The sequence below is a fragment of the Erythranthe guttata genome, chromosome 4, assembly GCF_056151865.1.
Source record: "Erythranthe guttata isolate IM_541 chromosome 4, IM_541, whole genome shotgun sequence".
NCBI classification, from domain to species: domain Eukaryota; kingdom Viridiplantae; phylum Streptophyta; class Magnoliopsida; order Lamiales; family Phrymaceae; genus Erythranthe; species Erythranthe guttata.
In genome coordinates, this window is record NC_142536.1 from 926,246 (window position 1) to 952,239 (window position 25,994).

At 36.6% G+C, this 25,994-nt stretch overlaps 6 protein-coding genes and 1 long non-coding RNA gene across 13 annotated transcripts; 4 read left to right on the forward strand and 3 right to left on the reverse strand.

Moving 5' to 3' along the window:
* The first annotated feature begins 1,268 nt into the window (after window positions 1-1,268).
* ABCC4 (multidrug resistance-associated protein 4) lies at window positions 1,269-8,202 on the forward strand. Of its 6 annotated transcripts, XM_012977606.2 has the most exons (13): window positions 1,269-1,830; window positions 1,940-1,986; window positions 2,329-4,482; window positions 4,623-4,943; window positions 5,013-5,099; window positions 5,182-5,808; window positions 5,922-6,086; window positions 6,325-6,619; window positions 6,720-6,934; window positions 7,021-7,326; window positions 7,410-7,473; window positions 7,569-7,808; window positions 7,915-8,202. In XM_012977606.2, the coding sequence occupies exons 3-13, from the start codon at window positions 2,383-2,385 to the stop codon at window positions 8,013-8,015; spliced, it is 4,521 nt and encodes a 1,506-aa protein (XP_012833060.2). In that variant the 5' UTR covers window positions 1,269-1,830; window positions 1,940-1,986; window positions 2,329-2,382; the 3' UTR covers window positions 8,016-8,202. The 6 variants fall into 6 exon arrangements, with proteins under 6 accessions (XP_012833060.2, XP_012833054.2, XP_088672326.1 ...); XM_012977600.2 differs by lacking the exon at window positions 1,940-1,986 and having other exon boundaries at window positions 1,409-1,830; XM_088816200.1 differs by having other exon boundaries at window positions 1,435-1,986.
* A 667-nt stretch (window positions 8,203-8,869) lies between these two features.
* LOC105953908 (nucleolar-like protein) lies at window positions 8,870-10,676 on the forward strand. Its single transcript, XM_012977593.2, has 3 exons — window positions 8,870-9,337; window positions 10,114-10,235; window positions 10,321-10,676. The coding sequence occupies exons 1-3, from the start codon at window positions 9,010-9,012 to the stop codon at window positions 10,441-10,443; spliced, it is 573 nt and encodes a 190-aa protein (XP_012833047.2). The 5' UTR covers window positions 8,870-9,009; the 3' UTR covers window positions 10,444-10,676.
* Window positions 10,677-10,714: 38 nt separating this feature from the next.
* Window positions 10,715-13,651, reverse strand: NLA (SPX (SYG1/Pho81/XPR1) domain-containing protein). The gene is made up of 6 exons (XM_012977584.2): window positions 13,149-13,651; window positions 12,540-12,784; window positions 12,186-12,443; window positions 11,500-11,637; window positions 11,352-11,410; window positions 10,715-11,252 (listed from the first exon to the last, which is right to left on the reverse strand). Exons 1-6 carry the CDS (start codon window positions 13,339-13,341, stop codon window positions 11,147-11,149), a joined length of 999 nt encoding a protein of 332 aa, XP_012833038.1. The 5' UTR covers window positions 13,342-13,651; the 3' UTR covers window positions 10,715-11,146.
* A 1,609-nt stretch (window positions 13,652-15,260) lies between these two features.
* LOC105957931 (Adenine nucleotide alpha hydrolases-like superfamily protein) lies at window positions 15,261-16,959 on the forward strand. Of its 2 annotated transcripts, none has more exons than XM_012981920.2 (4): window positions 15,261-15,680; window positions 16,146-16,249; window positions 16,464-16,585; window positions 16,668-16,959. In XM_012981920.2, the coding sequence occupies exons 1-4, from the start codon at window positions 15,509-15,511 to the stop codon at window positions 16,756-16,758; spliced, it is 489 nt and encodes a 162-aa protein (XP_012837374.1). In that variant the 5' UTR covers window positions 15,261-15,508; the 3' UTR covers window positions 16,759-16,959. The 2 variants fall into 2 exon arrangements, with proteins under 2 accessions (XP_012837374.1, XP_012837381.1); XM_012981927.2 differs by having other exon boundaries at window positions 16,155-16,249.
* A 1,080-nt stretch (window positions 16,960-18,039) lies between these two features.
* Window positions 18,040-19,831, forward strand: LOC105953891 (APO protein 3, mitochondrial). The gene is made up of 3 exons (XM_012977576.2): window positions 18,040-18,670; window positions 18,767-19,191; window positions 19,268-19,831. Exons 1-3 carry the CDS (start codon window positions 18,321-18,323, stop codon window positions 19,672-19,674), a joined length of 1,182 nt encoding a protein of 393 aa, XP_012833030.2. The 5' UTR covers window positions 18,040-18,320; the 3' UTR covers window positions 19,675-19,831.
* Window positions 19,832-19,891: 60 nt separating this feature from the next.
* On the reverse strand, window positions 19,892-23,277 carry BGLU11 (beta glucosidase 11). The gene is made up of 13 exons (XM_088816188.1): window positions 22,917-23,277; window positions 22,485-22,548; window positions 22,303-22,358; window positions 22,090-22,165; window positions 21,910-21,981; window positions 21,732-21,819; window positions 21,271-21,520; window positions 21,081-21,196; window positions 20,792-21,009; window positions 20,631-20,659; window positions 20,474-20,561; window positions 20,257-20,347; window positions 19,892-20,172 (listed from the first exon to the last, which is right to left on the reverse strand). Exons 1-13 carry the CDS (start codon window positions 23,061-23,063, stop codon window positions 19,938-19,940), a joined length of 1,530 nt encoding a protein of 509 aa, XP_088672314.1. The 5' UTR covers window positions 23,064-23,277; the 3' UTR covers window positions 19,892-19,937.
* Window positions 23,278-23,767: 490 nt separating this feature from the next.
* Window positions 23,768-24,278, reverse strand: LOC148770866 (uncharacterized). The gene is made up of 2 exons (XR_016030662.1): window positions 24,195-24,278; window positions 23,768-23,868 (listed from the first exon to the last, which is right to left on the reverse strand). It is a non-coding gene; the product is annotated as an uncharacterized LOC148770866 (long non-coding RNA).
* Between the last annotated feature and the right edge of the window lie 1,716 nt (window positions 24,279-25,994).

Sequence of the window (25,994 nt, forward strand, 5' to 3'; positions counted from 1 at the left end):
TATTTATATTTTATAACGATATTTACGTATTATGATCTTATAATTATTAAACTTTTATTATGTAATTAGGATATATACATGATGGAGATATAACTATTTCAAATATCTTTTTATATATGTTTGGAGTATTTATAAATAATATTTAGAAATATATTATATTAAATTTTAAAAACCGATTTATTTCCGATTTATCACCGATTAATCACCGCCGCACCGATTAATCGTGAGTCGGTGCCTGACCGACTCGGACCCGATTACCGTTTTTTACAACCTTGGTTTTTATGGAGTTGCAAAATCATAATATTACATGAAATATAATTTAACATACAAATTAAAATAAATAAATAAATAAATTGAGCCCAAAAAAAGGTGGGGCTATGGGGTGAGCCGTGGGTGCTAATGGGACAGGCAGCCCCTCATTAATCGTACACATAGTTTTGTCAACTTCACAAAATTAATGTTGTTTGTAACCAAACTACATGTCCCTTTTCATCTACCTATATTTTTTTTTTGAGTAACTTTTCATCTACCTAATTAAACTACACAAAATTGAATTTTGACTTACATATGTTTATCCTTCACCTAATAATTTTCAACATACCTACTTTTTTGCTTAGGGTAAATCACGGGGATCCCTGAGGTGATGAGTTCAAATTACGAAAACCTCCCTTATGTTTGAGTAATTACAACCACCCCCTCGATTATGAATGTCTTTACAAGTTCATTTTTATATTGTCAAATTTAGTGGAATCTTATATATGATGTGGAATATCAGTTTGTACCCGTTTTACCCCCATCAAGCTCCATATTGTGAAACGAGATGATTATAAAATGTGCCTCTTGACTTGTTCATATCATATTGCGGTGCATCGGAAACTGTATTTTTGCACACAAGTACAAACTAGAGAAACTTCTAAGAAATCTAGAAGATTATGTTAAATTTGACACCATAAAGATTAATGAACGATAAAAAACTTCATAGTTGGGGATGACTGTAACTACTCAAATATGATGTGGTTTTCATTATTTGACTTTAACAAATAGGTTACCGTAATTCACCATTTTATTTATGAAAATTAAGTGACAATCATGTATATTTATTTCCTTTTAAAAAACTTATAATAGGCATAAAATATTCACCGAGTGTGTCACAGAAATAACGCTTAATATATACACGTAGGAATTTTATATGATATACACTGAAATTTAATATGAAATAGACGGGCCGGGTCTATTTAATATGACAATAATATGTGAACCGAGAAAGTATTATCTTTGTAGTTCATGTATATTTTCTGTCATTTTCTAAGATTCTTAATTAATTGTTAATTAATGTATATTTTTTCTGTCGGCTAGTTATCTTAATGAGCATAAAAGTATTTCATATACTCATTCAACTACTTAAATTAACAATGGCTTAAAATTCAAACAATTGCATATTTCTGTCTAGCCTGAATTTATTAACTTACACGTGGAATCACAATTTATATTTTATTATTATCTTCTTATTTACAAGGAAGTAAAGTCCAAAACAAAAAATACCAAAATACCCTTTACAACTAAATATCGCGGGAGAAAAAAGAAAAAGAAAAAAGAAAAAAGAAAAGTAAATAATAATAGTATAGTAATATACACCTTCTCTCTCATTTTGGGCCGTTTGATTTCTTCCAATATTGAATTTCTCGCCCACAAAATAAAAAAAAAATAAAAATAATGCAGAGTCACACGCACCGATTTCTGTGAACAAGATTTCTTCTTATTCTCCGGTTCGCAATTGTATTATCTTATTTCTTTCTTATTGTCGTTATGCTGAGTCATGAATCGTTTACGGTGAGTTTTTCAAGAAACAAATAAGAAAAAAAAAAAAGAAATCTTCTTCCCACTGATTGTTTCTGCAGCAGCTCCTTTTCATCATTTTCTTATTCATCGTTGGTTGCAGTATTTAATTTCTCATGGTGCCACATGTTCACTACATCAACATGCATGGTGATCGTCTGTTTCTTATTTTATTATTCATTTTTTTTTACCTGTCCTAAATTCGAGTTTTCTCTTCGGTATATTTTTTATTTATTTTTTAAACATCTACTATGTATCGTCTACAGAAGTCTTCAGACAAATCCCCACTTTGAGTGGGGTTTTTTTTTCTTTTTTTCTTTTTTTCTTTTTTCTTTTTTTTTTTATGTATCTTTGATTTTAATTAGTTTATCGACCACGATGCTACACGTACATTTAATTATCGCCACAACAATTCGTGCACTTCCAAATTTCTTGCACATCTGCTTCTGCAATACTTAGGCCTGAGTTTTTCTTCTCTTTTTTTTCCCACAGGCAAAAGAAATGAAGTTTGGTGAAACCTCGGAATAAAAAAAAAATTAAAAAAAAATGTCATCTTCATCTTGGATAACCACACTTTCCTGCTCCGCCTCGGCGGCGGAGTCATCCGGCGGTTCAGTTTCCACCGCCGCTATTCAATGGCTGAGATTCATCCTCCTCTCTCCTTGCCCACAAAGAGCCCTTTTAACCTCCGTAAACATTCTTTTCTTGGCTACTATGTTCGCATTCGCCATCAAAAAGCTGTTTTCAAGATTCACTAATTCGAACAGGCGGCACTCAGTTTCTGAAATCAACACTCCCCTGATTTCTAACACGAGGGTTCTTGTCAGAACAAATCTATGGTTTAAGGTTACTCTCATCGTCACTGTAATTTTATCTGTATTTTCCACTGTGCTATGCATACTCGCCTTTGTTAAAACTGATTCAGAATCCCCATGGAAGACTGTAGATGGGGTTTACTGGTTGTTTCAAGCTATTACTCATACTGTTATAGCTGTTCTTATTGTTCACGAGAAGAGATTTAAGGCTTTATTACATCCTTTGACTCTCCGAATATTCTGGACTGTCGATTTTGTGGTGTTGGCTCTGTTCTTCGGTACCGGGCTTGCACGTTTAATCTCGTTTCAAGAAACCGGTTCACACTTGAGATTGGATGATGTTGTTTCGGTTGTTGTTGCGTTCCCTCTGTCGGTTTTTCTTCTCGTTGCCGCAGTTAAAGGCTCCACCGGTGTTCGAGTATCAGGAGACTTCGATTCCGACACGAAATACGAACAACCCCATTCGGATAAATCGAACGTGACGGGATATGCTTCGGCCTCGATTGTATCGGTAGCCTTTTGGAATTGGATGAACCCCCTCTTGAGAAAAGGCCACACTTCACCCCTGAAGATCGAGGACGTGCCTTCGCTATCACCGGAGCACAAAGCTGAACGAATGTCGGAGCTTTTCAGAAAGAATTGGCCGAAACCCGAGGAGAAATCGAAGCACCCCGTAGCGAGGACACTGGTCATATGTTTCTGGCGTCAGCTCCTCTTCACCGCGTCGCTTGCGGTGGCGAGGCTGTGCGTCATGTACGTGGGCCCCACATTGATCCAGCGGTTCGTGAGCTTCACAGCGGGCGATCGGAGCTCCCCCTACGAGGGCTACTACCTCGTCATGATTCTCTTAGTGGCGAAATTCATCGAGGTTTTGAGCTCGCACCAGTTCAACTTCCAGACGCAAAAACTAGGAATGCTCATTCGTTCGTCGCTCGTTACTTCTTTATACAAAAAGGGATTGAGGCTATCGGGATCGGCCAGGCAAGACCACGGCGTAGGCCAGATCGTAAATTACATGGCGGTGGACGCTCAGCAGTTATCGGATATGATGCTGCAGCTCCACTTCTTATGGCTAATGCCACTACAGATTGTAGTGGGGTTAGTAATTCTGTACCAGTTCTTAGGAACCGCAACAATCGCGTCGTTTTTCGGGCTCGTCTTGATAGTTTTGTTCGTCTTGATCCGTACGAAGAAGAACAACTCGTACCAGTTCCAGATCATGAAGAATCGCGACTCGAGGATGAAGGCCACGAACGAAATGCTCAGCTACATGAGGGTGATTAAATTCCAGGCTTGGGAGGAGCACTTCAATGCCAGGATTCAGTCCTTTCGAGAAACGGAGTACAAGTGGCTGTCGAAGTTTATGTACTCCGTGGCGGCGAACATCGTGGTGCTGTGGAGCACGCCGCCATTTATCGCGACGATCACTTTCGGCAGCGCGTTGCTGCTCGGGTTCCCGTTGACCGTGGGTACGGTTTTCACGACGACTTCGCTGTTGAAGATCCTGCAGGAGCCGATCAGGACGTTCCCGCAGTCCATGATATCGCTGTCGCAGGCGATAATTTCTCTCGAGAGGTTGGATAAGTTTATGACGAGTAAAGAGTTGGTGGATAAATCGGTGGAGAGGGTTGAGGGGTGTGAGGGGGGGATTGCCGTGGAGGTGAAAAACGGGAGCTTTAGCTGGGATGATGAGAGCGGTGAAGCGGCTGTCAAGAATTTGAATTTCGAGATTAAGAAAGGCGAACTTGCTGCGGTTGTTGGTACTGTGGGTTCCGGAAAGTCTTCTCTATTGGCTGCAATTCTTGGTGAAATGAACAAATTATCCGGAAAGGTATACATTTTTTTATTTGATTCTTGATTTATATACCAGTTGACTGTCTTAGCACAACCTTCCATCATGTTCTGTGTTTCCGGAAAAAAAACGATGTTAAATAATAAAATAAGAAAAACTGTTTTTCTCTATGTATACAGATGAGAGTGTGTGGTAGCACTGCGTACGTTGCACAGACATCGTGGATACAGAACGGGACTATACAAGAGAATATACTGTTTGGTATGCCGATGAACAAGGTTAAATACGAGGATGCTGTTAAGGTTTGCTGCTTGGAGAAAGACTTGGAAATGATGGAATTCGGAGATCAAACTGAAATCGGGGAGCGTGGGATTAATATGAGCGGTGGCCAAAAACAGCGCATTCAGCTCGCAAGAGCCGTTTATCAGGATTGCGATATTTACCTCCTCGATGATGTTTTTAGTGCCGTCGATGCTCACACTGGATCCGAAATATTTAAGGTTAATATATTATACTTTAATCTATTATAAAAAATATATCCGATCGTATAATAATTGTTTCTTTTGCAGGAATGTGTTAGAGGAGCTCTTAGAGACAAGACCATCGTACTCGTTACTCATCAAGTCGATTTCTTGCATAACGTTGATCAGATCCTAGTACGTTTCACGAAATCTATAATTATATATGTTCCGTTCGAAATATATGGTTAGTTGACTTTGACTTTCTTGAAAAAAACAGGTCATGAGGGAAGGCAGCATTGTTCAATCGGGCAAGTACGACACCTTACTAGATTCCGGTCTTGATTTCAAAGCTTTAGTATCCGCACACGAAGCGTCGATGGAGCTTGTCGACGTGGAGACGACAACGGAGGATAAAACTCTAGTAAAACAAGGCTCTTTCAAACAAGGCGGCGAAGAAAACGGCGAAAGTAATTATTCTAAAGAAAGGTCCGAACCCAATAATAGTAAGGGAGACTCGAAGCTCGTTAAGGAAGAGGAGAGAGAAAAGGGGAAAGTGAGCTTTGCAGTTTACAAGATGTATTGCACCGAGTCTTTTGGATGGACTGGAGTTGCGGCTTTCTTGTTCTTTTCTATTATATGGCAAGGGACTCTTATGTCGGCCGATTATTGGCTGGCTTACGAAACTTCCGAGAAACGTGCGAGCTCGTTCAGACCGTCCAGATTCATCGGAGTGTACGGTGTGCTGGCGGGAGTTGCACTTGTGCTCGTTCTCGTGAGAAGTGTTTTGGCGGCGGTTATGGGATTGAAGACTTCTCAAATTTTCTTCAAGCAAATTCTTCGGAGCATTCTTCATGCTCCTATGTCGTTCTTCGACACTACTCCTTCCGGAAGAATTCTAACTAGGGTAAATATTGTAGAAAACGCGCAATTTAGGGGGTTGTGTGCTAAATGCAATAAACTCATATAAGAATGTTGTATTTTGGAGAAGTTGATTTGATCTTTTTTCTACTAGTGCAGGCCTCGAGTGACCAGACGAACGTCGATATTTTGATTCCATTCTTTACGAGTATGACCGTTGCAATGTTCATTACTTTGTTGAGCATCCTCATCATCACTTGTCAATATGCTTGGCCAACCGTGATCCTCGTTATTCCACTCGGTTGGCTTAATTTCTGGTGCAGGGTATGCCCTTTTCTTGTGGTTTATTTCGAAAGAACCCCTTCGATGCAATTTTAGCAAATTACCCCCTAAAAACTCATCATTTAGGGGATTGTATGCTAAAAAAATGCATCATAGGGGAATTTTTCTTATAAAATCCTTCTTGTACTCGAATGTTTTGCTTCTCACTTTTTTTTCGATTGCAACGGTTTTTTTTTTTTGTTAAGATACACGTAAGTCTCATACTTTTGATATATTGCAGGGGTATTTTCTATCTACATCACGTGAATTGACTCGACTAGATTCAATCACAAAGGCACCCGTTATACATCATTTCTCCGAGAGCATAACAGGTGTCATGACCATCAGATGCTTCCGGAAGCAGGAGAGTTTTTGCCAGGAGAACGTGAACCGCGTGAACGCAAATCTACGCATGGATTTCCACAACAACGGAGCCAACGAATGGCTCGGATTTCGCCTCGAACTAATTGGAAGCTTCATTCTCTGCGTCTCCGCCATGTTTATGATCGTTCTCCCCAGCAGTATCATCAAACCAGGTTTGTTTTTTTCTCGAAATATTTATCGCTGTAAAATTGTTTTATTGCTACTGAATTATAATAATAATAAAAATAATATTACCTTTTTTTTTTCGACCAGAGAATGTGGGGCTAGTACTCTCGTACGGGCTCTCGCTTAACGCCGTGCTGTACTTTGCCGTATACATAAGCTGCTTTTTGGAAAATAAAATGGTTTCCGTCGAGAGGATTAAACAGTTCACAGTCATACCATCCGAAGCCGAATGGAGGAAAAACGACTTTCTCCCTCCGCTTAACTGGCCCACTCACGGAAACGTCGAGCTCAAAAACTTGCAAGTAAGTTAATCTCTTATATCGATTTTTCGTATTTGCGAAAATCATCATTTTCACCACGAAAAAAATTTGAATTATTTTTTAAACAGGTTAGATACCGCCCAGATACGCCGCTAGTTCTAAAAGGAATAACACTCAGTATAAAGGGGGGCGATAAGATTGGTGTCGTCGGGCGAACAGGTGGCGGAAAGTCAACTCTGATCCAAGTTCTATTCAGACTGGTGGAGCCGTCGGGTGGGAAAATAATTATCGATAGCATTGATATTTCGGCATTAGGTTTACACGATCTCAGGTCTCGATTTGGAATCATTCCTCAAGAGCCCGTTCTTTTCGAAGGAACTGTGAGAAGCAACATTGACCCCACTGGACTCTATTCAGATGATCAAATATGGAAGGTTAGCTAATATTAAATTTTCTTTTTTTTACTTATTATATTTTAATTTTTTAATTTCTTTTTTCTTTCTATTTTGTTGTGTAGAGTTTGGAACGATGCCAGCTTAAAGATGTCGTGACTGCAAAACCAGGAAAGCTCGATTCTCCTGGTACGTATTATGTATATCTTCTCTTAATTCTAATAATCTATTGTCGATCTCAAACTTATAATCATTACCTTGCTCGTTTTTTTTTTCCCCGTTAGTTGTGGATAACGGGGATAACTGGAGCGTGGGGCAGAGGCAGCTTCTATGCTTGGGAAGAGTGATGCTGAAGAAAAGCAGACTTTTATTTATGGACGAAGCAACTGCATCCGTCGATTCACACACCGACGGTGTGATCCAAAAGATTATAAGGGAGGACTTTGCTGCATGCACTATTATAAGCATTGCCCACAGAATACCTACTGTTATGGACTGCGATAAAGTCCTAGTCATCGATGCAGGTCCGTTTTCTTTGCTTCGTTTCTTTTTGTATTTCACTATTTTCGAGTGCTAGGATGTAAGATATCAATATTAATTTTTATTTGTATTTTTTTCATGTGTGAACAGGAAAGGCGAAAGAATTCGACAAACCATTACACTTGCTCGAGAGGCCCTCGTTGTTTGGAGCGTTGGTCCAGGAGTATGCTAACCGATCATCCGAACTTTGACCGGTTGTTCATCGTATTGTTGTGATAAATACAGCAAGTATTTTGTACGCTGAGATAGTTTAGATTTAGTATCATTAATGAATATTCTTAATTCTGTATCAACATATTCTGCTATATATATTAAGGCAGTTGATATATTGTAATGGCTCTAGGGGAACTTCAAAATAAAGGGTCTTTCTTTTTGTTATTTTTCTTGCAATTTATTTATTGAAATTGAACATATATATTTCCCATAAAAAAAATTCCAAAATTTATTTAATATAAAGTTAGGTGAAATTACTTTAATAATTTAATTTATGACATATATCCAAATAATTTCACCATAATTATTATTTTATCATATATCTTAAGGGTAAATTACAATCACCCCCGAGCTATGGTCAAATTATAAAACCCCCCTCTTGTTTGGATAATTACAACCACCCATCAATTATAAATCTTTTTACACATACACCCTTGCGCTCCAAATTTCGTCGAATTTTTGAGATTATATGGATTATTATCACTTTTGTACCTGTTTTATCCGATTCGAACTCCACATTTTAAAGCAAGATGATCATAATATGTCTTTTTAAGCTTGTATATATCGGATTGTGGTGCATCAGAAACTGTTTTTACATAAAACGAGTATAAAGTAGAGCATATTTCACGAAATCTAGATGATTATATTGAATTTGACACCGCAAAAGTGGATGTGTAACAAAAAAATCATAGCTAATAGATATAATTATCCAAATAAGAGGGTTTTTTTTATAAATTAACCATACCTCCGGGGTGGTTGTACCCTCTTTCTTAAAGATTATAAATAGCGAAAAATTAAAAGGAACGGCAGAGAGAAAAATCGCTACTTTCACAATAGCGACTCTTGGGAATAGGAAGAAATTAATTGAAAAGAATAAACAAAAACCTCTCTCTCTCTCTCTCTCTTAAACCCTAGCCCCTCTTCTTGAAAACCTAATCTGCGAGCGAAAGAGGGGCAGTGAGTAATACAACAATGGGTGGTTCAAGGAGAAAGCACAAGAGATCAAGGGCGAAGGTACAAGTTGCGTTGCCGAAGAGAAACCCTAACGTATTCAAACCGGCGTTCACTATCCCACCGAAATTGAAAGTTCTGTTGGACCCACACTGCAAATGGGACGACAAGGCCAGCGTCATCGAAAATTACAAGTCACTCGGCGTCGTTTCGAACCCTAATTTTCTCGGCGTACGCGCGCGTACGTCTCACATGGTCGAGAGTGATGCTCTCCAGATGCCGCCCTCCACCGACGAATTCGTATCGGAGTTCGAGCCCATTGACAGCGGCAGTGACCTCGAAGAAGATGGTCAGTGGTTTTTTTGCGTGCCCCTTTACGGTTTTAGCCCTTGATTTTTATATCTTATTGCTTGATTTTTTTTTTACAAAAAAAATTCGTTCTTTAAGTCTTGATTAGTCTGAAAAGTTTCAATTTTTTTAACATAGCATGAGGCCGAGCTGAGGAATTTTTTAACGGAATAAAATACCTTGTACTCAATCAGATCAGGTATTGCCATGGGGGAATAAAATTGGCCCATATGCTCAAATCGAGTATTGTATGTGTCACATTTAGTTTCTATTGCTTGATTTTTCCTCTCGTCTCTCCCTTGTGATTTCATTCTTCGATTTGCCTCCATTGTTGAACGGATCACGTTTAGTTTATTGTCCAAATCATTGGGATGGAGTTCTTGACTTGTGATGAAGCACCAAAAAAAACCTATGAACAAAGAAATTCCGTTGCTTGCCAGCGTAATTACCCTCTTTACCAGATAGTGAGTCCACCCTTCTTTTGAAACCATATATGTAGGTGTTATATACAGTCGTGACAATGTCCATTTATTCTCTAGCATGTTATATAAATTATTACCTTTTTGATTGCAATACATGGAACAGTTTGTCGCAGTGGTGCATCAGTGGTGTGTGTTCCTGTCCATTGCATGGTTCTATCAGTTCTGTAGAGTTGAATAATTGATATTATTACGAACAAAAAAAAATGACTTCTGCAATTTAACAGTATTGAATTTTCGTGTATGCTTATTCCTTCTATATACAAGTATTGACGATGATTTATTTGGAAAAAAATAGATTTGAAGACAGCTCTGGGGAAGAAGCGGGCCGATGGCAAGACCACGCCCCTTCAACCACTTACAACAATCCAACGGCTTCATGTTTCTCGCCTTGTGGAGAAATATGGTGATGATTATCATGTAAGGAGTACGAGCATTATTGTTGGTTTACTCATTATTTGTTGGAGTTTATCTATTTTTACCTGACAAGTTCCCTGTTTCGCAGAGTATGTTCATGGATACCAAATTGAACAAGATGCAACACTCAATAGCAACACTCGAGAAACTGTGCAAGCGCTATCATACACACAAAAATAAAAACCTGTTGATTGTCGGTTCTTGGAAGTGAGTCAGGGTACAAGGGAATACTCTGCTGGCTTTGATGCTGTGATATTTTTGTGTGTGTGTGCCCCTCTTCTCTCTCTCATGATATAGCTGCGAGACTTGAGCCGTATCGGATGCTCAGGTGTTATCTTTATAATGTGTACTATTAGGATTACGGTGTTAGATTATTGCATTGTTGAATGGTAATTGAACATTTATGATATACTTTTCCCATAGTTATGATTTCCGGTCGAATAACCTCTGTTCTGATCTTGTCTGAGTAGTTAAAAGTTGAATTCAGGGAAAAGCCAGTACTTCTTTATTAATACATAATAGAAACAAGATATATAATGTAGCCATGCGGATTTACAATAAATTAGAGTTAACCCCATTTAGAGGCCAAGTAAAAAGCCAAATTAAATACACACGACGAGGAGTTTCTTCACGAGTAACACACAATTTGGTTTGTTATATGCTATCCTACCATACAAATGTATAAATTCATAGTTCAAAACTACCTGGTGTGTTTCACTAGGTGTAGCATCTACAAAACCAACACAATTTATGTACATAATTACATACATACATACATACATACATATATGAATGCATCTATCTTCCTCAATCGCCAAAGACTAACCAAGCAAAATTGTAAACTGTCGAACGCGCGCACACACTCACACACAAAATGAAGCAAGACTTGGGGAGAATGAATGTCGATTTTCTGGTCATATACCGGTGAACAGGCGGTACTGTGATTCCCAATGCTGCTTTGTCTGCTTAACTCTCTCCGACCTTTCGGCTTTACGCCTTTCAGCCCAATATTCCGGACATCTGTTCAAATGTATGACAAGTTAATGACAATCAACGCGTGACACGCATCATGTGCATTTTAAGGTTGAAAGGAAAGCAACAATTTAGAGACAGGCTTACCTTCGTCTTAATAGAATATGCAGCTCTTCCAAATGTACTGCGCCTTCATACACTCTTTCCTGGAATGTTGAATCAAAATCAGTAAACCTAATCAAGTATGAGACTAAAAGAAAAAAAAATAAGTACGAGATTTTTCGAGAAATCACACCTCTCGGCAAATTGGGCATTTCTGATTGGGGCTTGCTTCCTTAAGCCCGTCCACTATGGAGACTGAAGCAGCTTTGCATGCACACATGTAGCAAAAGATGTGACCACAGCTAAGTGACGCTGGATCGAAAAACGTCTCCTGCAAAAAGAGAAAAGATAACAAAAAATCGTATCATTTTACTTGCCATGGAAAAATCATATGAAAAAAAAAAAAAAAACACTCGTCATTCGGCAGGTAATAGATAGTAATGGAAAAGTTAAATAACGACTTCTATCATATGATACTAGCAACACTTAGGAAAGAAACACATAATTAATTACTAGTTCCAAGCTTGCTTTGAAATAGCCGTAAGATCAAAGCTTCAATTCAATTTGCAACCCCACCGGTGACGTGAGTCATATAATAAATATGCAATATTAATACATAGATGATAAATAGGTATATTCAATTGTAAAAGAGGAATGATTCACAAATATTGTGAATAATTAAACTTAGCGATGCCAAGTCTTGGAAGATATGTGCTCCTCTCACATTAGCCATATTTGACTCGAGAAAAAGCCAAAAATATTGCCCACTTGAGTTATTAAAGTATCAAATCAAGATCCATTAAATTTTACAAAAACACCCAAATAAAGGATCGATGCAGAATCACGGGATATGGGGGGGAGAAAAGTCGAGGCACTCACCAAGCATATAGAACAGGTCAAGTCGATATCAATCTTGACGGAATCAAGAAGATCACAAGACAGAGATGGTTTGCCATCGTTTAATACGAGGGAACACCCAGACCCTAAAAGCGCAGGAGCGTTCCTCAGTTTGACTTTCGACTCTCTCAAGTTCATGTGGAAAGCCACGAGTTCACACAGCCACGGTGACTGAAGGATCTCGATATGCATTATCTGCGCACGCGATTTAAAAGCTTGGCCTTGCTTTGAATAGTGAATCTGCAAAATAAGATAAATAAATAAATACACACACACATACATATATATTCATATTTGCTGCTTTTGAATTCGAGTGTTTTGTTTCCGAATGTATACCTTGTCGTATTTCTTGAGTATTTTGCGGATTGCGATGGAATTGATAATGGCATAGGTAACAAGGTCCCGGCCTTCTTGAATTAGTGCAAGATGGTTTCCTTTTAATTTTCCTTTCAACCAGATAATACACTTGTCCATACCCGATGCTAAGTGGAGCTCAAGCAATTTCTGCGCTCTATCGTTGAAGAATCCCACTACTTCAGACATTTCCGTAAGAAGCGACGGGAAAAATGTCCCGTCGCAAACTACATAACACATTTATAAATTCAATCAAAATCATGAACATCACAATTTATATATAACACTCAAATCCAGATATGAACTACTCCTAAAAAAATAAATCCAAGCTATTGCAAATACAAATAACTCTTATCATTAATCCTTAATTCCATGTAAATTTGCCCAACTTAATTTGAGCTTTTCCCATTTCTGAATTATATGTACTGTTCAATTAAAATTAGGAAGATCAGCCATCTTTCACCCAAAATTTGTTTTACCATAAACTATTAACTATTAAGACACGTAATTTGAGAATCAAACACCAAAAATTAGCAGAAAATCAAAATTACAAAAAAAAAAAAAAAAAAGGATGATGATAAATTAAAGTACCTGAGCAGTGCTGTGGGCAAGTGGAAGGATTATGAGGAACAGCATCAGAAATATTATGAAAATCAATGTGTGATTCAAGCTGTTTTCTGCATCTCTTCAGTATTTTTTTTAATTTCTTAAAACCAACACCGGGTAATTTTTTATCCCCCTGTTGTTCCTGCATGTACTCCTCGTATTTCTTGCAGAACTTCATTTTTTGTTTTCTCCCTACACCATCAAACACCTCTCTCTCTCTCTCTCTCTCTCTCTCTCTCTCTCTCTCTTTAAACACTGATTTTTTTTTTTCTATATTTAAAATGGGTGTGGGCGCGTGTATTTATCCGAAGATGTGTACACTATAACGACGGCTTAATCGACAGCATAAGCGACGTGTACACCAAGAGACAAAAAAAAAAAAAAAAAAAAAAAATTAAAGAAAAAAAAAAGGCGTGAAAAAGTCAGTTGCTTATTTAATGTTCAGGCGAAGTTCACGGCAACTGTAAGCTAAAAAGTGAGGGGCAGCTGGTTTTTTTTAAGATGCTGACCAGGTGTAAATATCTTGTTTTATACAACTATGGATAATTATCCATTTTATGCATATTAGCACGGTAAATTACGGAAACCCCCTAAATTTAGACTAAATTATAAATATACCCCCATCAAACCCTGGCTAATTCTAAAATCCCTCAATATTTGTTTCCACCTTATACCGGCCACTTTACAGTGTGATTTTTTATGATTTTTTTTTTATTTTTATTCAAGAGTATATTTTCCAAAAAGGCCAATTGAATGTAATAGCAAATATTTAAAAAATTGTCTATTTATCCTATGTTTCAAAGACTGTTATTAGAGGTATAATTGATAATTTTTGGGAAACATTCCATAGAATCTAAAAAAAATCGTGAAAAATCATACTATAAGAGAATTGGTGTAAGGTGGAAATAAATGTCTGGGATTTTGATAATCACGAATAGATGACGACGGTGTTTTTCATAATTTAGACCAAGTACATGGGGATTTTTCGTATGAGTTCATAATGTGAAATTCTCAAATTGTTTTGATATAAATTTTTTAATACTTGTCAATTTTTTAATACAAAAGGAAAAAAATATAACAATGTTACAAAAGTCAAAAGTTGTCCCTAATGAGCCGCTAACATTGTTGTCAATTTTTTAATTGTGTATTAGATTTGGGCAAAATCTTATAATAATCATCTTCTTGACTAAGTGTACTGTTTTTCTTTCGAAAAAATACCAATTGGAGCTCAAAACCATGAATGGAGAATTTAAGTGGTGGCCAGATATGCCCTTATTCTACGCGGGTAGAGTATATTATTGGGTAAATAACACTTAGACCCCTCTAGTTTGAGTTTTATGCACATAACTCCCTTTTATTTTTATTATAAGCACATAACTTCCCAATAGTATTCCACTTAGTATAACATAAATTTGACTAGAAGGACCAACCCTCATTAGGAGAGTTGGTACCTAGCCTTACCAATAGGGTAAAGGTCTAGGGTTCGAGTCCCCCCTCCCCTACTTCCCCTCGTAATGACTTGAATTACTCAAAAAAAAAAAAAAAAAAAATTTGACTAGAAGGGCAGTTGAAAAACTCAATGGAAGAGCTATTAAAGTAATTGACTAAAGCCCTTGATAGTGGAAATCTATAAAGGAGCCACTAACAATTGTCTATTTGCCGACTACTCAATTGCAATTTATATTTGTTTACTTCTATTTTTTTAGATATTTAATTTTTAGTTCTTTTAAAATTTATTTTATATTGGAAGGTGGTGTTGTTTACGTTAAGATAATATATTAAATATTTTTAAAAATTAATATGTACTTAACTGGACTGAACCACGCTGTTTAATACCTTAACGGGCCCATAAATTTGTTTTGCTTAAATGGGCCGGGTTTATTAGTCAGTTACCGGATAAGGTTTTCTTTAAATTAGGCCCAGAAATATTATGACGTCAGCAAAATGATCCAGAATACGACAAAATAAATCATACCGAATATTTGTTGGATTATGACGTCAGCAAAATGATACCCAAACAAAAAATTTGAAACGTGGCGTTGGCTAATTGGTTCAATTAGTTAACTAATCCCGCACGATCATCAATAATGATATTTTAAAGAAGAAAAAACGAAACACAAAACAAGCAGCTAAACACTCTGCGTTCGGCATCTGGTTTCTTCTCTCCACAACTAGTTTTCATTTTTCAATTCCCCTTTTCATCTTCAACGCCAATCACAAAGGATATAAAAAGCCCTAGAATAATCTACACAGTATCATTCTAAAATTTCCATTAATTCGAAAAACAAAATCCAGCGGAATTTCAATTTCAATTTCAAAAACTTCGCAGCTTTTTTTTTGCAATCATGGAGAAATCGGTGATGGTGGTGGGGATGGACGACAGCGTTCACAGCTACCACGCTTTGGAGTGGACCCTACAGCACTTTTTTACCCCTTCGCCGGAAAAATCCCTTTTCAAACTTGTGATTGTGCACGCCAAGCCTTCTCCCGTCACCGCCGTCGGCCTCGCCGGTCCCGGTATTTCCGCCACCGCTAAACTACTTTTTTTTTTTTTTTTTTTTTTTTTATCGGTGGTAAAATAATTGAATTGAATATCTTTGCGAGTGTTATGGTTGGCTGTATATTTATTTTTGCATGCAACGATGATTGATATATTCAATTAATTTATGCAGAAAGATTGAATAGTACTAATCCGCATTTCCCCAAATTGATTGCATAAATTTGATTTAATTCCAGCTTATAACCTTTCAAAGTTCACTCTGAGTTATCTTTTATGTCGTTGTACGATTTAAAAATTCCGTAAAAAAATGACTGAAGCGAGGATGCATCCTTTTCGAAATCCAAATCATCTAGTCTAAAAACAGAATTCTGTACAATGTTTATGTTTTTCACAATTGGCAAGAAATTAATCGTCTGGCACAAAAAGGTCGTCGTTGATTGGCTGAATGATTGCTCGGATATTTTAATAATTACAAGTTGTAGCTGTTGCAGGGGCTGCTGAGGTGATTCCTTATGTGGATAGAGATTTGAAGATAATTGCGGCCAGGGTTTTGGACAAGGCCAAAGAAATTTGTACAGCTACAGAGGTACTTATCAACCATAGTTTGTTTGATCCATTCGATTACGAGTTTCGGTTTTCGATTGTAAGGGCAAAAGCTTAGAGATAACTATCTTCACAATCTGCAAATAGCTGCATGTTCATTGACTCCAATTTAGGCTAGAATGACGAAGTTTACTTTTTCGAGGAAATGAGAAGTATTTCTTGATCATATGGTTTTCAAGTATTCGATTTTTATGCAGGTGAATAATGTGTTATTCGAGGCGGTGGAAGGTGATCCTAGGAATGTACTATGTGAGGCTGTCGAAAAGCACCATGCCTCTGTATTGGTTGTCGGTAGTCATGGTTATGGAGCAATAAAGAGGTATACTTTTTTCGTCGTTTTTTTCGGTTTTTAATGGTGTGTGAGAAACTTATACGTAATTTTGTTTTGTTTTGTTTTGCAGGGCTGTTTTAGGGAGTGTAAGTGATTATTGTGCTCATCATGCTCACTGCTCTGTGATGATTGTGAAGAAGCCTCCAAAGATCAAGCACTAATCTAAATCCACTACTTCATTTTGCAAGTTAAATTGAACTATGTATGTGATTGATTGATTCTCTTTGTATTGTTGTGTGTATGCATTATAAGTTGTGAAAGCAAGAAATCTTTACTGTGTGACGTGCTTTATTTGTTCTTAAATAAACAAATTACATTATGTACTTTTTTTCATATTAATGGAGACTGTATTTTATTTCTTATTTCTTTTTGTCCTGTTATAATCATTTATTTATATATTTTCAATAGATTCATATATTACCCAGTTAAGAATCTAATTGCAAACAGTACGAATCTTTCCTTCCTTCCTAAATAAATAAAAAATAAATAAATAACGATAATAAGGTTGGACCGGGTGGTAAATTGAGTCCAGACCGTTTCGAACTAACGGGTGTATGTTTTATTCAATGTTTTGAAAACCGGAGAGGTAACTGGGTCACGGTTGGACCGGTTCAACCGAGGTTGAACCGGGTTTGTTAACTTTTTAGTTATTAATTATTATATAATTTTAAAATTACTATAGTTATATAAATATATATTCAAAAAAATATATTCATCATTAAATATTAACATAATGACTCTAATTCAATTCATTAATCATCAACAATAAAAATGATTAAAACATAAAGAGAATAAAATAAATTTTTACAGCTTAAAGCATAAATTTTAGAAATTAAAGATACCAAAAAAAATTGTAAAACATAAAATTTTAAATAAAACCATAAATTCTCAACCAGTAAATAAAAAATTTGGCCATGTATATTTAAGAACGTAGACAGCATATTCTCTAATATATTTAAGCCTTCTATTTAAAAAAATAAAAAGCAGTTATATATAAATTATTAAATAACCCCAAAGCCCAAACTCTAATATAAGTATATAACCAGCCGCCTCCATTATCTCCCCCACTCTCTCTGCCCGTTCTCTTCTATTGCAGTTCATCTTTTTCTTTTTTGTTCTTCTCTAACTTTTTCCAGTTTATTCTTCTATCTTCTATAACTCTCGTCTCTCCTCCACCACGCTGATGGTTGTCAATCAAGCACCAAGGTTCCGACGAATCTAATCTGGGAGTAATAGACTAATTATATGCATTTCTCTTTTTGAGCCGGTTTTTTGAACGGTTTTGAACGGTTCAACCGCAGCTCTTTCGGTTCGTAGCCACACGACCCGGGTTTTTGCGATTTTCGAGTTTTAACATTGAACCGAACCGGACAAGCCACCGGTTCCCGGTTAAACCGGTCGAACCGGCCGGTCCGGTCCGGTTTTGAAAACATTGGTTTTATTCACAATTGAGCCACCGAAAATTATCAACTGGCGGCAGCCTCTTGTTCTTCTTTGCACTCGAGCATCATTAACTTAGCGCCAAAAAAAAAAAAAAAAAACCCTGCAATTTAAAGTGTATTGGTTCGATTAGGTTTGATCTTCTCCATATTCCTTCATTGTTGGTTTTGGTCCCTTTGCTGTATCTTAGCAAGTGGAGATCTATTTCCTTATACCAGCAAACTGTTCGATAAAATTCCCCACCGAGGAAAGTAACTTGAATCAGTTTCTACCAACTGCGTTAATGTTCTGTAGACGACCCCGAACAGTGTCACACCTACACCAGATATTCACACGAAGCTATGCTCCTGCATTGCACTCTACTGGGTCAAGTTTCCTCGTTGAGCCACCAAGGAAGCTTAAGAAGAACCCCGACAAGAAGCCATGGGTGACTGACATTAATGAGCTCAAGCGCAAATCAAGATTGGAAAAACAAGAGAGAAGAGTGGTCAGCGAGTCAACTTTGAAACCTCCGGAAAACGGGTTATTGGTTAAAGAATTAATCCCAATTGCTCACAATGTTTTAGCCGCTAGAACCCAATTATTATCTTCCGTCTCGAGAGTTTCCGAAATCATCCCAATTTACGTTTGCAGGTGATCGAAGATTTTAGCGTATTTCCATATCAGCATTGATTCACTTTTTTTTCTTTTTTTTTTTTCCGGTTTATTAATCATGTATTGTTTTTGCAGTGTTTGTAGAGAAGTGCATGTAGGTGATCCACCACATAAGATCAAAACATGTAGTGTGAGAGGTAAGAGTAAAGAGCATGCATGGGAGAGAGGGGGAATGGATAATATATTACCAGTTGTGGAATCTTTTCATCTGTACGATAGATTGGGAAGAGCTGTTTCACACAACGAGCGTTTAGAAGTCGACCGAATTCCAGCCCTAGTTGAACTATGTATTCAGGCAGGCGTGGAAAACCCCGAGTACCCAACAAGAAGACGCGATTTCCCCATTTATCGTGTCGCTGGAAAGATAATTGATTTCGAGAAGAGGTTTCCCAAAAACGACTTTTCGGGACAGAGTATAAATGCCTCTGGCTTTTGGGAGATGAAGAAAAGGTCTAATGAAGACCAAGAACCGCTGATCTTGCCATATAATGATCTCAAAGGTTTGTCTTTATTAAACTAATGGAGATTTTGGTAATTTACCTTAATTTTAAACTAATGCTTAACTCCTTGAACCAGGTTTTGCGGAACAAGGAATGAAAGCATACGAAAACTTGCATATCGGAGTCGAAAAAATAATGAAGAAGTACGCAGTGCAAACGTGTGGGTACTGTAGTGAGGTGCAAGTGGGGCCCAAAGGGCACAGGGTGAGGCAATGTCAGGCATTCAAGCATCAAATGAGGGGCGGCCAGCACGGTTGGCAAGAAGCAACAATCGATGATCTTTTTCCTCCCGTTTATGTTTGGCATGTCCGAAATAAAAACGATTCTTTTCTTATAGATGCTTTGAAGAGGTACTACGGGAAGTTGCCTGCGTTGGTTGAACTGTTTGCACAAGCTGGAGCTACAGTGGGAGAAGATTATCGGGCTATGATGAGAGAAGATGTTGTCGTGCCTGGATTGGACGAAGACAAGTTTGTTGCTTGATCGGAACAGGTAAATATTCTTAAACCTTTGTGTCGTGTATAAATTTTTTTAGTGGCGTTTGAAATTCGAATCAGTGTTTGTGAGCTTCATGTAAAACTAAGATGGCGTGTATGTTGAAGAAAATGGAAAATGAATGCAGTTTTTTCGTTGTTTTGAATCCAATTTTTAACTGATTATGGATATATGGTACCCGATGTAGCATATACAAGACAGAATATTCTGCACGAAGATTGAATAAATCCGTGTTTCTAGGAAAATTGAAGTTAGTGATTTAGCACGAGATCATCACTAATAAGTGGAGTAATAGAATCGAGGGTGGTGATATTCTTTCCCTTCAAGAAATTGGAGTACCAAAGTGCAGAGAGCTTTCGAGATCTCTTCAAGTATTTGTCATCCAAATCGACATAGTAAAGACCAAAAGATGTTCCATAACCATCCAATATCTCCAGACAATCGAGGAATGTCCATTGAAAGTATCCCTTTGTGTTCGATCCATTCCTGAAATTATTCAACAAAAATTAGAATGTCTTTAAGACATAGTCTATGTTCTATCGAGTCAGAAGTTAGATTAGCGAAGCTTACCTCACTGCCTCAAGTACACCTCCGATGTAAGCCTGTAGATATTCCACTCTTGTAGTGTCATTTAGAGTCCCATTGCGCCGTGCCATCTGACCTGTCAGTTTGAATAGTCACTAGTTTATTCTCTCTTAGTGTGTGTGTGTGTGTGTGTGTGTGTGTGTGTGAGAGAGAGAGAAAGAGAGAGGAGAGAGAGAGAGAGAGAGAGAGAGAGAGAGAGAACCGTTTTCTTGGATATAAATAGGTGGATTTCCGTAAACTTGTTTTAGATACTCCAGCATTGCCTTTAGACCCGAAGGCAGCACAGGATACTGAGATGAATGAAAGTGTTAGACCGTGATTTTAAGACAATATTAACGAAATTAAATGTCATATTTCACCTGATCTACAGGTGCACCACCCCTTTCAACTGCAAAACAAACCACAAAATTAAAATTGAAAAAAGTAGAAAAATTATCGAACTCATAGGACTCTCTAGGAATGAGAGGATAGTGTGTGTGTGTTGATTTATGTGAAGTGAGATAAACATTGTAGGTCGTACTTATAAGTTCGACTGCCAGGTCAGCGTAAAATTCCTTCATATCGCTCATCATGGTGGGATCATCCTTGATGAATACTGTAATGTAATGGTTCATTCCTATAAAGTCAAACGAACCCTTTATTTGCTCCGACTCCTCTTTCGTGAAAGACGGAATCCTCGATTCCGCTCGTTTCTTTAATTCTTCGGGATAGTCTCCAAACACTAGGGGATTCATTATCCTGCCCAAAAATACTTATTAGGTATAACCACCAAGTCAACAAAACAAAAGGAAAATGTAAAACTTGCTAACCAGCCTATATAAAATTCTTTAGCTCTTTCAGTTGCCATCACGTCTTCTGTTGAGTTTGTGTACGGTAATAATCCGAAAGTGTAGATGTTCACTCCCACTTCACCCTTTTGAGTACTCTAAAAAATCATTATTTTTGTCAGATTTATTACAAGAATTGTTCGTTAAGAAAAAAAAAATTCAGACGAGATACCTTGTACTTTTGTCTGTACAGTTTAGTAACGGCTGAATGCGCAAGCAGCATGTTATGAACAACTGTGTATGGCTCAGTTGTGGAGTCACCCTCAGCACATCTAGATCGATCGGAACAGCGGCCAGGTACCGCTATTCCTTCATCGTAGCCTCCTAAGGCAGCTATGTTTACTTCGTTCAGTGTTGTCCAATACAAAACCCTGTCTCCAAATTCCTTAAAGCACACATCCGCGTACTCCGAAAAGTCCTTCCTGCAATAACACCCAACAAATTAGTTTCTTTATATACGTATGTGTATATATATATATATATATATATATATATATATATATATATATATATATATATATATATATATATATATATATATATATATATATATATATATATATATATATATATATATATATATATATATATATATATATATATATATATATAGATTATTGTAGAAAGGCATACACAATCTTTGAACTGAGCCATCCACCGTACTCGTCCTCGAGTGCTTGTGGAAGATCAAGATGGCTTAATGTAACATGTGGTTGAATTCCTGCACAGATACAAAAATCTCCTAAGATTTTCGTTGGCTTGTAATTTCGACCGAGTAATATTTATTTGGAAGGAAACGAAGTTTTTTCACCGTTGCTGATAAGTTCGTTTATCAGATTATTGTAGAACTGCAACCCCTTTGAGTTGATAGGTCCTCTTCCATCTGTAAAAACGACAGCAGAAATCAGGTTCGTATAACTGGGAATGAAGTAAAGAGAAAGAGAGATTCTTGATATATAATGTAACGAAATGCAGGGTAAAAAATATATACACGGAACGAGTCTTGACCACGATATAGAGATTCTGAACGCCTCAAGGCTCGTGTCGACCATTAGTTTGATATCTTCCTGTTAAAAAAAATAAAAAAATAAACACGAATATTAAGAAGTTAAAAACTTCACTGTGATATATGTATATATGTGTGTGTGTGTGTGTGTGTGTGTGTGTGTGTATACATATATTTGTGTTTTGAAGGGTTAGAGACCTTATATTTGTGATATCCATCACATGCTACGTCTCCGTTGGCCCCCGTTGTACGACCTGAGAATTAGACAAGACATTGATAAATAGTGTGTATTAAATAACCAGAGTTAAAATCTAACTTAACCATGGAAAATGATTGGTAGGAAAGAAAAGATAAAAAAAGGACAAAATGAGTGATTAGACCAGAATGAGAAAAGGTGTCCCAAATGCTAGGAGTTCTGCCATCATCAAATGCTGCTCCCTCGTACTTCCCACATGCATATATACATCACATACTATATACATCAACTTTCTATTTATATTTCTAGTCACACAAAAACAAATTAAAGTCTAAGCATTTGATTGCATAATCCGTTCATTATTTTAACTCGAAGCGTACGTTGTTCAAGATTGTTTGAATTTTTATCGAGCTTGATAAGCGATATGGGTCGAGTTTTAAATCGAATTTATAAGCTTGTGAGCTTGAGATCGAGCCTGGTTTTGGTAGCTTATCGAACGAAAATATGTGTTCGAGTTTGGTTACTTTATTATAACGAACCATCTCAAATCGAGTAGTCTGGTTTGATTTTAAGGTGTACGGAAATAAAAGAAAAGGAGAAGAAAAAATAAACCAACTTGAGGTGCGGCAGTTCCGGAACCGAAAATGAAATCCTCCGGAAAATCAGCTCTGCTGTAATGATCTAATCCGAGAATCGACGTCGCTAAATGCAACAGCAGCAGCAGAAGTATTTGAGTTACGACTAAGGAACTGAGCTTCACCATTGTTACACAAATTTTTCCTTGGTTAATTCTCTCTCAGGCGTTTATTCAAACACCTGATCTTCTAGCAATTAATTGGTATAGAAGATAATGAACGCAAGGCTGTTATTGCGTGGTTTTATTTTCTGAAACGTTATTCATTTATTTATTCATATAAATTGCAACTTGCAATTATTATAAATCATTGAAAAAATCTCTGAGAATGTCAAATTGCAGTAGTAAAATTTTAGTTTAAAAGAATTAAGATATTTATATATCTTTCAAAGTATCTTTTGAAACACACTAAGGGCTATTTTGGTTGGAGGGATATGGGCTGATGGATCTTCCAATCCAGTGGGTTTTTCCTAGTTGAGATTATAGACTCGAATTTATGTTTTTGGGGGTGATTTAAGTATGGGGTGATTAGTTGAATATTCTTCTTTAGATCTCGGTAATTAGTTTTAAGAACACCAGTAAGTGTAATTAAGATTAGATTAAGAAAGAGAAAGTGAATATTATCAAGAGTAAGCAAGTAGAACAAGTGAAGCATGTTTGAACCTCAAACTCTGCTGTTTCTTAACAGTGGAATTATTTCTGGACATATATATATTATACACTTTCTATTCATTGTTATGCCCTTCTGAGTGGGTGCTAGCCACGAATGAGTTATGCAATCGTTACTAAATGGGAAACATTTTTAATTGAAATTGCAGGAGAACGGTTTATTACACGTGCCTAAGGGCCAAGCTCAGAATCCACAGGCACAGATGTTCTCCGATCCAACTTCCAATTTTCTCTTGTATCTACTTCCCTTTCGGTTAAGGTTTATCTACTAATTGTGAAAACATTTCACGTAGCTTTTTGTGGGAAATGATTAAAAGGAATTTGTTTCGAGTTTTCTTTTTCAAGAATTTGCTTTCAAGGCTTAGGTTTTGTTAATTGTAGTGTCTGCATATAATTTTGGGTAGTGCTAATTGCGTAATAGTTCATTTATAGAAGAAGGAATTATAGAACTTTTGATTTAAATAATGTATAATTTGTTTCAAGAGTTGCAGTTGATGTCATTCTCTATAGGGAATTCTTTAGATCTTTTTATATCTCACTTTAGGGATGCTGACACGTGTGTTGCATTTGTTCATATGTACTCGGGTTCACCGAGCATGACTAAGGTGACAAAATTGATGTTCTTGTGAAGGCAAGAGAACTTAAGTGTCAGCTTCTCGTCTTTGCATGGTTACTGGTTTAGTTGTCTTATCATTGTAGGTGAGACTGATATCTGCAGCTTCCAAGCTTTTGTTTTGCCTTGTACATGCAAAAGACAGAAAATGGGGTTATGGTTTGAATGATCCTCGAAGGTCGCTCCTTCGGATAGGTAGACTACCATCCACTCACAAGGCGAAGAAGTTTTCCGTGTTCGGACCCCATTTTGCGGCGTTAATTATATTTAAGACATTTTATTTCTTCTTTAATTTAATTTTGTGATTGACATTATAGTAGTCCACTTGTGTGTCACAAATATAAATTTTCTGTAATATGGCATATTATTTTACGTAAATTTTCTACAAGTATTTCTTGAAGTTTCTGTTAGTTTGGAGCTAAAATGTCTAATATGGCTTCCAAAAAATTTTGTTATATATATAATGACATCTAACTGTTATATTAATGTTCATTTTTCCAATAATAAACACAAATTATAAATTACAATACAGTAGAATGGGTGGTGCAACCAATATTTTACAAATTGACAGGTGCAAGTGGTGGTAATGTAATCATCCGAATATGTTAGGGCACAAATTGACAGGTGCAAGTGGTGGTAATGTAATCATCCGAAAATGTTAGGGCTGATTTTATAATTACAGGAAAATGGGAGGAAATAATGGGTGGTGCAACCAATATTTTACAAAGTGCCAGGTGTATTATATAATAATATAAAGGGCTTGCAAGGGGTGGTAATGTAATTATCCGAAAATATTAGGGCTGATTTTATAATTAAAGGAAAATAGGAGGAAAGAATGGGTGGTGCAAGAAATATTTTAAATACTGTCAGGTGTATAATATAATAATAATAAGGGCTTGCAAGGGTGGTAATGTAATTATCCAAAAATGGTAGGGTTGATTTTATAATAAAAGAAAAATGGGAGGAAAAAATGGGTGGTGCAAACAATATTTTCAAAATTGACAGGTGTATAATATAATAATAAAAAGGTTTGCAAGGGGTGGTAATGTAATTATCCGAAAATGTTAGGGCTAATTTATTAATTAAATGAAAATAGGAGGAAAGAATCGATGCAGCAAGCAATATTTTAAAAATTGACAGGTGTATAATATAATAATAAAAAGGGCTTGCAAGGGGTGGAAATGTAATTATCCAAAAATGTTAGGACTGGTTTTATAATTAAACGAAAGTGGGAGGAAGAATGGGTGCAGCAAAAAGTATTTTAAAAATTGGCATGCGTATAATATAAAAATAAAAAGGCATTTCCAGGGGTGGTAATGTAATTAATAAAATTATCCCACCCAATCCTCCTAACCATTCCTGAGTTTGCCTGTTCGGATTCAATCCCACATATTCGTATCCAACCAACCCAACCCGAGATACCATCCATATTTTACGAATCCATACAGTGTATTTGCAATATGAACCCCCAATCCCATCCCAACCCTTCCCTCCAACCAAAAGGGGCCTAAGCATATGCATGGAAGGAATTATTTAGATTTTGTGTTACAATTTAATAGTACAGTATTTTAAATTCAATTCTAATTTTAATTTTAAAAAGTTGTCTACAACCCAATATTGAAATGAAATGTTTATGAAAATATATTTACTGTTAATTATGCATTTCATTTTCAATTGAAGAATAAATGAATCACGATTACAATTTCAATTTAAAGAAAAGAAAAAAAAACCGATTATTAGGGCATCTAATTTAATAAGTCAGATGCAATAAATTCAAA